Source organism: Colius striatus, chromosome 15 (genome assembly GCF_028858725.1).
Source record: "Colius striatus isolate bColStr4 chromosome 15, bColStr4.1.hap1, whole genome shotgun sequence".
Taxonomy (NCBI): domain Eukaryota; kingdom Metazoa; phylum Chordata; class Aves; order Coliiformes; family Coliidae; genus Colius; species Colius striatus.
In genome coordinates, this window is record NC_084773.1 from 14,573,318 (window position 1) to 14,585,106 (window position 11,789).

The 11,789-nt window shown below is 39.4% G+C and overlaps 1 protein-coding gene across 1 annotated transcript; it reads left to right on the top strand.

Moving 5' to 3' along the window:
- Positions 1-256: 256 nt before the first annotated feature.
- CEP15 (centrosomal protein 15) lies at positions 257-10,527 on the top strand. Its single transcript, XM_062007942.1, has 5 exons — positions 257-346; positions 1,884-1,965; positions 2,690-2,813; positions 7,530-7,604; positions 10,286-10,527. Exons 2-5 carry the CDS (start codon positions 1,913-1,915, stop codon positions 10,427-10,429), a joined length of 396 nt encoding a protein of 131 aa, XP_061863926.1. The 5' UTR covers positions 257-346; positions 1,884-1,912; the 3' UTR covers positions 10,430-10,527.
- The last annotated feature ends 1,262 nt before the right edge of the window (positions 10,528-11,789 follow it).

Here is an 11,789-nt window from a genome sequence, read left to right on the forward strand (position 1 = left end):
GCTCTCGGACCACCCGGCGGCCGCCCGCCATTGCCCGCCACAGCCGGGCGCGAGACACGCCCTCAGCCCTAACGGCCAGTGCTCGCGGCCGGCCCCACCTGCGCCCGCCCGCCGGCAGTGATTGGGCTCTGAGTCCTCCGGCTCCTCCAATCACAGTGGCGAAGGCGGATCCCTACTTCACCCGATCCCGCCTACCGAGGCGCGACGGGACCAATCAGTGCCTACGGTTAGGCTCCACCTTTCCGGCCGTCTCCATGACAGCGGTGATTGGGGGGGGGGATGTTTAAGACGTCGCGGAGACCATGATGGGTGGTTGCTTTCCTTTTCGAAGCCAGAGAGGCTAAAGGTAAACTAGGTGTCTGTATTTATTTATTTTTATATCCTGATTTCGCCTCCCTTCATCTTACAGAATGGAACATTCCGATGCGCCCGTAGATGCTTTCCTACACACCCCCCCCCCCTTCCCAATGGTAGGGCTAAGGGCGGCTGCTGCGGGCTGTGTGGCCGCTGCTCTCCTTCCTTTTCCAGCGGCGCCGAGCTGAGGCGGCGGCGCCGATCTCCGCGGGCTGCTGCCGCTGCCGCGGGGCTCACGGCCAGCCAGGGGCTGAGCAGCCGCGGGAGGCCTGCGCGCAGCCGCCTAGCCCGGCTAGCCTCACCTCACGCCTTGGCAGCCGCCCAGCGAAGCTGCTTGTGAAGCCACTGCCCCGTGCTGCCGCGGGCCGGAGGATGCTCACACCAGGCGCTGGTTTCTGGCTGGTGTTTGAAAGCCAGGCTCTCCTGAGGGAAGGAGGCACATCAGGCTGCGCTCAGTATGCTCTAGTTTTCTCCGTTGTCAGTAAAGGCATTGCCTGATGAGCAGACGTCTTGCCCGGTCTCGCAAACAGCATGAAGCTCCCCAGCTGAGGGAGAGGGCAGAGAAAGGATGTGCCCCTTATTAAACGAAGGGGAAACACGAACAAAAGGCCAGTTGCGTAGGAGTGGATTTTAGAGTGTGATGAAACATATCCCTATAAAACGGCCTCTGCTGAAGTGTGTGTGAATAACTTGCCTCAAAGTCACGTGCAAGTTGCTTGACAGGAGGCCTTTTGTAATGTTCTCCTCCTTGATGAGACCTCTGAGTTCTCCCAAGCTTAAAACATTGTGAACATATGATTTTATTTTCTTTCATTTTACTTAATGTGACCACAATGCACTCACTGCTGAGGTCAAAAATATATTAGACTTCTGAAAAGTGGTATAAGATCTTGATCTGCATGCAGTATGCAGCTGACCTTCACATCTGAAGAAAACCCTGTAAGATGTAAACAGTTTAAGCTGTGTCCATCAGGAACTGTGTTACAGTACTGAAAAGCTGAGCCCAAGAAGTTTTCACTTAGTTTTTCAAGCACTTAAAAATTAAACTGGTTTAGTAGTTAAACTATAGTTATGCAGTTAAACATAGATTCCTGTGAACAGGGCACGGTATCTGTGAGAGTAGTTATAAATGACATTTACAAAAATAACTTCATGTTCAGAGTAAAATGACAAAAGCCAGAAATCACTAAACAATAACACAAGTTATGCAAGCACATAGTTTGCATATGAAGTTGCGAGTCTGAAACTTGAGAATACTTGATGCTAAATCTGAAACTTTAAAGTCAATTTTATTTCTTTAATAAATTATTAGAATACAGTAGGATTTTCATAAAGCCCATTGTGAACATTAGTAGTGTGCATGTGTTAAAAGCATAATGTAACAGTGCCTTATAGCAGATTTTCTGTAGATAACTGATACATAAATACCCTGAGTGCAACTTTTTTAACGTGGAATTGTTAATGCTAAAGGATGTATGTTCATGTATTTCTGTAAAAGATTTTAATTTCTGTTGGTTTTCCTTTTATAGAGTGACAAAACCAGGGCAACCAATTGAAAATGTCATCCTATTTGTCTCAGGAGGCTCACCTTGCTAGAAGGCATGAAGAGATGTAAGTAACTTTCAGGGCTGTGGCCTGCCTCGCAGCAGTTGGTGTTGTAATCTTGTCAGGCCTCCCTCGCTGCAATAAGTATCCCGTGGGACAGTGAATCCCAGCTCAGTACCAGCACAGTGGTGTTTCAGCAAGGGCTTGGTGTTCCAGGAGGTGGCAGTCTTCCTTCAGGAACTGCTGGAATTGGCATCCGTGCTGGCAGTGAAGGGTATTTCAGTTGGTGAGGTTTTTGACTTCCCATGGTTGGATTGGTTTACATCTCCATTATTAACCTCTTGTTAAATTCCTATTTGGGAAGATAATTGAATTATCTCTCTCTACGCCTCAGTTACAGAATTACTTCTTCGTTGCCCTGTAAACTCAGATTGTGAAGCAAGTACAGTCATGATTCAGAAAAATCTGCTTTTCTTATAACAACTAGGACTTGCCAGTGAGCAAGAGTAGCACTGATCAAGTCACCCCAGCCCACCCTGTCTTTCCTCTTCTGGGAGATGGGGTGCTTCTAAGCACCTTAGCATATGAGGACTGCTGGTTGCAACATTATAGCTTCATACAAGCACAGCAGGTGGTGCCTGCCTGTACCTTTTCCCTCCCCCAGCACACCCACCCTACAGCCGGCTTAATTAGCCCCATAGTTTTGAGAAAACTGGGTAAGGTAAAAAGGTTATTTTCTAGCTCCTGAGCAAAATGTTCTACCCACTTAGCAAAATGTTTTCCTTTGTAGACTGTCTCAGAGATCAGAGCTGCTACAGCAGATGGAGACTTATCTAGGAGACAAAAAGACTAAAAAGACATGGCAAACTCAAGCAGCTTATGCAGCTCGTAAAAGGAATGCAGCACTTTTAAATGTAAGTTTCTGCAACTACCAGGAACCGCACTGAAATGTCATGATTATGTAGCTTGGAGAATTTAAAAAGTGTTTGCTCTATAGTTACCATTTGAATTCTCCTATGTACACTTCCTCCTTCTGGAACTTGACCAAAAGTATTAAATGACAAGTCTTTGTTATCTGATGGCATCACTACCTATTTCCCATGCCCTTCTTATATGAGCCTCGTGGTGGCAGCTGCTACTATCTTCTTATTTTTTCTTTTTTTAAGTAAATGTAGAGATGCAACACATGCTATTACATATCTGCCTGAGAGAACTTAGAGTCTGACAAGACTCACAGTGCTTGGATTCAAGTTACAGGGGTATGTTTAGATATAGGGGCTGACAAGACTATGATGCTTTTATTCCAGGGTAGGAACTATTCTCCCACTATGGCTGTGTGAAGTTGTGGAAGAAATTCTCAATTTAATGTTTTCCTTTAAAGAGTTGTAGTGTGACATCAAGAATCTTACTTGCAAGTCTGTAAAAGCAATGTGTAGTGTTTCTAGTGGTGACACTGTTAATAATCATAATTGCTGTTCTACTTACCTGTTGTCATATTTAGGTGAGATTTGTGTTTCCTAGGCAAATTCAGCAGACATTGGCAGAATTGGCAGTTAAAAATATCTATTTGATGGCAGGGACTGCATTGCTAAAACTTCTTCTGGAACCCTTAGCCTAGGCATGTGTGTTCCAAGGGATTGCACTTGACCACTGACATGAAAAAGCATTTGAAAAATGTTTGTTGTTCAGGAAACAGTAGAAAATCATACCTGTCATACATTTTCATTATACTCTTAATTATTAAAGGTCCATATTGAATATATTGTGTTTACTGAAACAGTAACTTTTACTCTAGGAAATTACAGTCTTAATTTGTGTCACTGAAAATGTTTCTTCATGCAGAGCCTGGTTAAGATTTAAAATGTTCACATTTCAGGTGGGTATAACTCTGTTGCAGGCCCACTTTGTATTTAAATGGAAGTTGTATTTAGGGAATGGCAGACAAAGCAGAAGAGTTGATCGGGGATGCCTTCTTAACTAGTCTGTGATAAGGAAGATTTTTTTTCACCTTGGACTCTGGTAAACTGGTGCATTCTGAGCTGGGGCAATCAAACCACTCTGTACTGAGTAGATCCTTCAGTGATGCTTCAGTGGGAGGCTGAGAAGAAGTGGATGATTTGTTTATCTTTTTCCCTGGGTCATGCACCATTGGTTTAGTAATTTCAGCTATTTTGGCTCCTATTTTCCATATGTATTTTATAATAGATTTTTATTTCATAAACATATTTTTAATCAATGACTGGTATTTTATACATGTATTCTCAATTTATTTATACAGGCAAACATCATAAATGCAGGGTGCATTTCTGCATGCTGAAAGCTTGTTGTATTGGAAATGTTAACAATAGCTCAGACATATACAGAGTGTAAATATTTGTGCAGTTAAACAGATATTTGCCATCTTCTGTCACATCCTCAAAATTGTTCCTTTCAAGTGTCAAAAATGTTGGTGTTTGTACGGAAAAAAAGCAAAAACATATGTATCAAAACAAATTCTGTTGCAGGATAAAGTAGCATAAATCAGTTTAAATCTATTAATTTGTACTAGTTTTAACAGGCATGCACTCCTGCAGATGCTTTCTGATAACAGAAGAAAACAGGAAAAAAAAAAATCTCTGCAGAATAATATATGAGAAGCTTGAAAACAAGACTGATTAATGTGCCAGCTTCAGAATATTGTTCCTGATACCAGGCACTGTACATTTCACAGTTACCATGTGGAGAGTTGTTGATTTGGCCTACTCAAAAATACATGGACATGATGAAGTGTTATTTTTTTATTTGCATTTCTGGTTTTCTCCATGTAAGCAAAATCAGTTGTTTTCAGTATGTGATCATAGCAAAAGGCATTTTTCTTTCTGTGTGCTGGTTGATATTTATGCACAGGAAAGCATTTCAAAATTAATTTATTTTCTAATCAGTAGGAAGCAAGGAACTAAACATTTTTTTTAATTGAAATGTTAACATTATAAGCACTTGTTCAGCATTTTAGCATAATTATCAGAGTATTTTCCTTAATGTCTTTAGAGGGAGACTGCAGATTAGGGAAATCTGTATCATTTGGTACTTATATAATGTTGTCATAATAAAAGCAGAAATTAGACTAGTATTTATGATCTAGTTAGTGACATTTGTGTGTCAGTAATATTTTTGTGTTTAGAACTATATCTTGCTGTGCAGCAGCTTATAACATGAAATACGAAATAAAGAATATGCTATGTAGTAATTAATATTGGGAAGGTAATTTAGACCAAATTTGCTTTCTTTCATGGGCATGTAATTCTAGAATTATTGAAGTGGGATTCTGCCAGACATATCAAAATAAGTGACAGCTGAATTTGGTCCCCTAAAAGTGATGCATGTGTCATGCATTCCATTTTACCTCTGGGGAAGGGTCTTGAATTGTTTTTGTTCCAATCCTTGTGGTTTTAGGGGCAACATTGTAAGATGCTCTCTTTTTTTCCCTCCTGTGACATACTAGGTTTGCTGCTTTTTTTCCAAATGAGTTTATGCTGCTGTTGTATTTATTTTTATAATGATGATGGGGATTTCTTTTTCATACAAAGCTCACCAATTGTGTAGACACACAAGAAGTGCCATCTAATCTTTCAGTAGTTCCAGTTATTTTTCCAAAGCATACTACACCTTCCAGCAAAAATTTCTTTCACTATCTGTCATTAAATCAGTATTCTGAATGACAATAGACTGCACAACAAGCCAACTAGAGTGAGCAACGAAAAGACACATCCAATATCTAGGCTATGCCAAAGTGACCTTCTCTACTAAACGTATATGCACAACTACTGTCTCCTTTCTTGCCCGACAGACACAAATTTCCTGGCACCATAAACATTCCAATGAGTTAGCTGAGTATAGAAAGAAATAATGATCTTGATTCTTCCTTCCTATGAAGTTCCTACAGGAATTAGGAAGAAGGAATCTGAAAGGAGGAAAATCCTATGGAAGTGAATGTTTCTGGTTGATTCTTCTTTTCACTATGGTGTTAATTTCTCTGGACTTGATCTGAGCCATACTGATAGAGGCTTCGCTTGGTGCTATTAGTGGTGTATCTGTTCTAAGTACAGGAAACAGAGACATTCCTTGCTTAGGTTACTTAAATCTGTCTTGTCCTCTGTTATATTCTGACGTTGTGACTTGAAATGGCTTCTATCTTTGCTCATCCGCTGTTAGTCTTTTCTCACTTAACAAGGGGCAGACTTTGCTGTTTCTGAGGATTTGGATAAATCTGAGACTGAGTTTGCTCTTTCTCAGACATCCTTTAGCTTCCTGTAAGGGTATGCACTTTGCCATAGAAGAGGGAGAACAGTTTTGCTTGGACAAGGTTTGTAATTATGTTCAAGACAATGCAGTCCTGCTGTAAAAGAAAGTAATGAAATAAAACAAGATGAGCATTAAATAAGGTGAACTATACATTGAATGTGTATCACAATTGAACTTCAACAAACAGTAATGCTCGGTTTGGATTTTATTAATCATACTCTACTGAATTTGAGTCATTTTTCAAGTGAAACTTGAGTCAACCACTGTGTACTTATTGATGTATTCAGATTGGCTATTATTCGATATGAGAAATCATGTTTGGTCTCTCTTGTGGATATGCTTCTCCAGAATCTCACTCTTCTTTTCAGCAGCAGTGGTGGTGAATATTTGGGAAGTCCCTTTGGGGAATTTCCTCTCTCATTTAGTTTTTCTGTTGTACTCTTCACACCCGCTCTCTGCTCCCAACTCTGCCATCTGCTATACTTTCTTTCCCCCTCCACTCTGTTCAGCTTTGGCTTCTTCACACCCCACTCCCACGTCCCTTTCTGTCTCTCTTCATCTGCCCACCACTCAATCTCTTCAATGTTTGGGTATGGAACTAAGCCCACAAGAATGGGTCAGAACTTTAAAGAGGGAGGGCAGTTAGTTCAGGGGGATGTTTTGATTTGTTTGTCGCTGTTGTATTTTCATTGTTGCTTTATTTAAACATGTATTCGGGCCTTTGTGAATCCAGCATGTACCCACTGGACAAGGAGAAACCCAAATACTGATTTTTTTTTTTGGTAAGAAAGCTATGTGAGGTGCATTGTCATCCAAGTTTGTCTGGTGAACAGCTTGCTGCAGCTCTACATTTTTGTGCACATGTTATGCATGCATATTAGCAAGTCATCTTTGTCTTGAGGAGTAAAGATCTTGCACATAATTTGCCTAGTTACTTTACAGTTACAGTAGCTAGAACACATACTTCAGTCTTCATGCAGCACAGAGAAAACCATTCTGTTCCCCTGTATTTTCTTAAGTTTTGTAGGACAGAATTAACTGTGATTTACCCTCATGTCCAGAGAGAATGACAGTGTTTAACAGCAACAGCCTTACGTGGTCACAAAATGTATTCTTGCATCAAAAAAATAGACAGCAAACATATCTAGAAACTGTAGGATGTTAGACTTACTAGTTCAAGTTCGATATCAGAATGACTAAACAGAAAGATTTCAGCTTCACTGTTATTATTTGAATGCTGTTTAGCTTCAATGGATTTATTTAGTGAATGTAAATGTCATGATGTGAATGTGCATTTTCCTTTTAAAATTCACAGTTTGTTTTTAAAATGTATTTTGCCTGTGTTTTAGGATATAGAAGCAGCAGAAAAAAAGCTGCAAGAAAGAGTATATTTACTTCCACATCCTGATACTGTTAAGTTAGAAGTAAGTCATAGAACTCTATCTTTTCATTTGCTGTTTACCAAATATTTTGCCTTTTTTCTCCCCAAAGCATGTTCTTAAAGTGAAAATAATTGATTTTAAAATCCAGTGACTGGTATAGCCAAAGGCCTGTGTACTGTGTAGCAAGCTGAACCTAAACTCTGGGGCAAGGTCCCTAGATTCTGGAGCATTCTAGTGGAAATACTTAGCAGCTTTCAGATCTGTACTAACTTCTATTTTAAAATGAAGTCAAAGATAAAAATGAATATTGTGGATATCAGAAGATTGCAGTGTTTATTTATGTCAGAGTTTAGTTTGGTTTAGATGGTCATCCCATTTTCTATTTGCCACACAATGTCATCTTTACATTTCAGGGTCAGCAGTTTATCGCCATGAACGGAGAAATTTTCACTTCTATGAGTTATTTCATGTTTGTGTGGGAGCCTACTAAAAACTACTTCTGTAGCTGCTATAGCAGGAACACTCCTTCTTTACTTTTTTACTTTACTTTTACTCTATCTGTAAACATTATTTTAAAGATATAAATTTCAAACAAGAAGTTACCCCGAGACCTAAATATTATCCCGAAAGAGCATAACAAGTTGAGTTCCCTAGTCTGAGGGCTGTTTAATCAGTGTTATGCAATGATGACTGGATGCTGAGAGCAGAAGCAGTCCTGGAAACACAAACTGGAGCACAGCTCTTCCTGGTGCAAACAAAACATCTTAACCGCAAAGCCACAGAGTCCGGTTCCCACTTGTGCTTCTTGCACCAGTGGTTTGTGGGTTCTTCATTATATAGTGGCTGAGTTTCCACAGGCGTAGCAGCACAGACTGTCCCCTGCTAGTTTGTGCACTAGGGTACTGTCAGAACTTTTACTGCTGTCGGCCTGTGAAGAAGGGTATATTGTGCATCACAGGGTCTGGGCAGATGTCATCGTGCTTAGGCTATTACTCAGTTGAGAGACATCACTTCTTGTTCTGGTTTACTGTTAAAAGGTTATGTCAGTCATTACATTCTGTAAACAACCCGCTTCTGTTGCTGTGACAGGGTGGACACTCAGTGTGCCTTTTCAATTATTTTTTTTAATTGGTTTTTAGAGATTTTTAGGCAACTGGGTGCATTTTTTCCTACATACCTGTACATCTTGAATGATGCCAAGCTACTACTATTAAACCTCTTTTGACTGCTCAGAAGTAGTTTTACACTCTTTGGGGACTTTCAAGGCACCTCCAAAGTTGTTTGGATCAATTGCAGGGACTGTTTCTCCCTCTATCCTATGTCAGATGTCCACACAGATAGGTGAATGCAGAGCAATTATGGCTGCAGAGATCTCTGCACCCTGCAGCAGCAGTTGAATTTGAGAGAGAGCAAAGTTACTATTTGAAGGAGAAAATCCTGTTTCAGCCTTTTTTATACTTCTAGAGAAGAGTGCTATAAATAATGGAAAAAGAAAACTTTCTTTCATGGTACAAAATTCTTGTGCATGCTTTGTTCCAAAACACTTCTGAGCATATTTCACTCAGCCATATATGTGTCTGTATTAATATACTTTGAAAGTTATGGCTATAATGGATCCCCAGCTTGCTAAGTTGGAGTAGTTTTGTGTGACAGCACATATGCTTGTCAAAAAAGATTCTTTGAGTAAATCTGTTGAAGAAAATATTTTTGTAAATCTGCAAGAGCCATAGTTATATCTGAGTTACATGTAAGGATCAAAATGATTAGCCAGGAATCTAATGCTCTGCAGGGAGATGTTCAGTTTTGTGATACTCATCTTCTGCGTTATATACTTAAACAACTCAAGAAGAAAAGGCTCAGTACATACGTGCTGTGAATGTTTTCTGCTAGAAAAGTACTTTTTTCTGAATGGACATCAATGCCTGAAAATACTGACATTGGCTAGATGGATTAAAGTGGCTGAAACAGCTCTTTGGTCACATCATTTTGTGGGAGGGGGGAAATTATACATGGCACTTGTTTGTAGGATTTTGAAGAAAATTATCCTTAGGGTACCAACACAGAAATAAGGAATGGTGTGTTCATTCCACAGATTACCAAAGTTCAATTTCTTACCCAGAAGTACAGGATAACACAGATAAAGGGTTGGATAATCCGCAGTGGTTTTCCTAGAGCACAGAAGTTTACAGCTTTTTAAAAATGTACTTGTTTGTGATCCAAATCCTGGAGCCGATTATTTCATCAGTGATTTGTCGTGTCTAAAATGGTACTTAAATATTTTGAACTACATTACTGCAAACTTTTCTAGGAAAACCAATTTACACAGCACTTTTGGTTTGTAACAGTAAAATTTTTTCCCGTCTTCAAAATTAAGTTCCACTAACGTACGTCCTTAAGTGTAAAAGCTGCTCTTGGAAAAATTTATTGTCACAGAAAATATTGTTTTAAAAGTACTGTATAAAGTAGAGTGTAAACTAATCTGTTGCTTACCACAAGAGGGCACATTCAGTCACTTCACAGTTCACGCTACAGAGTGAAATCTTTCCATGCTGGTATTTTGTGTCGTACAAGAGGTTTGAAATTTCCTGTATAAGTACCTTGTTCTTTTCTGAATTATTTCACTCGTGAGCCAAGATTTAATAATGCATTGCATGTCTATATTGTTTTTAAACAGCCTGACAGATTTTGCAATGAAGTTTATTTTTTTCTTGTATCTTTCTCAGACTCTCTATTGGGCATCAATAAAAGAATCTCTTCCCAAGTGGGAACAGTTTCTTTTAGGAAGAGCAGAAGTTCCTATTGGTTTTAAGAAAATGAAAACTACAAAACAGAACATAAGCTACCCAGAAGAAGATTCACAAAAATAAATGTTCTAGTTTCATTTTGGTTTATAATTTATGGCTGAAGCAGACAAGGTCATCCAGATCAGGCCACTGAATATCATGCCATTAAATTGCAATGTAATTGTGTCAATGAAAATGAAGGATATTGGATAATTTGCCTCTGTTGTCGCATTGTGTACCATTCTTTATTTTTATTCTGCCTTAAAGAAGCAATCCTCAAAGGGGCTTTAGGATCAAAAGTGAGAAACACTGATGTAGAGAAACCCACCAAGGCAATCACATTTTCAGTATGAGAAGAGCTTTAGGTTATTTTTAATCCTCAGCTTCTACATGGAAGTATGATAAGTAAAGACAGATTCACGCATTAACTTTCTTCACTGCAGTCATCTGTGCTGTGTGCCTCTTTGTGGATGAGAGAGAAAGGAGGAGTTCACCGTTAACAGGAAAGGCAGGCTGCTTGCACGAAAGACAGCAGCCTTGGTTTATCACCAGGATAAACCCTGATTGCTTTCCCTGATTTTTGGCATTGCTGCTTTCATCACAAACTGAAAGGTAGCTGTCAGGGGCTGTTTGGGAACCAAGCATGTGTGGAAGTTGTGGAGATACTATTTTCATTTTGAGCCACTGAATTGTTCTTTCCTCTTCCAGAGGTGCAATATCATGACAGTTGTACAGTGTAACTCAGTATGAAACTCACTGAAAATTCCACTGTAGTTTAAAGGTTTAAAGTGTCAGTTCTGTGGAAGATCCTTCCAGGTGTGTGACTTGGTCTACAAAGATTTAATCCTCCCTAAGCAAAGGAAATCTAGGGGGTGGGGGGGAACCTTTTTTTTTTTAATTAAGGACTTGGACTTGAGTCAATATGTTGTTAACATTTAATCTCCTATGCAACAACATACTTCCACCCCTGACCTCGGAAGCAGGGGAAAAAAAGCCACTTCTGCCAATGTCTGAGGTTATAAAAATGTGGAGATGACAAATTTTGCTTCTAGGGAGCTGATCTGTGCATCTCCACGCTACCTAGAGATACACTCTACTATTAAAATATATATATATATATATATATATCTATATATATATATATGTTGCATGAAGAATCACTGACACAATAAAATCAAACCTTCAGCTGTGGTATAAAATTGTTGCACGTTTTCAACAGGAATATTAAGAGTTCCTTTAAAACTTTTTCTATTGAGGTGTCCATTAAACTGATAAGTTTTTACAGAAACTGCCATGTTAGAACTATCCTGTTGAGTGGGTGTTGGTGTTTGTAACAATAACGTTGTTTTCATAATATGTGATGGCAGATTAGCACGCTTCTCTGCAGTGTTGTTAACAGTTGTAATTAAGGAATAAACAGTAAAGGGTGTCAGTCCGATGACAA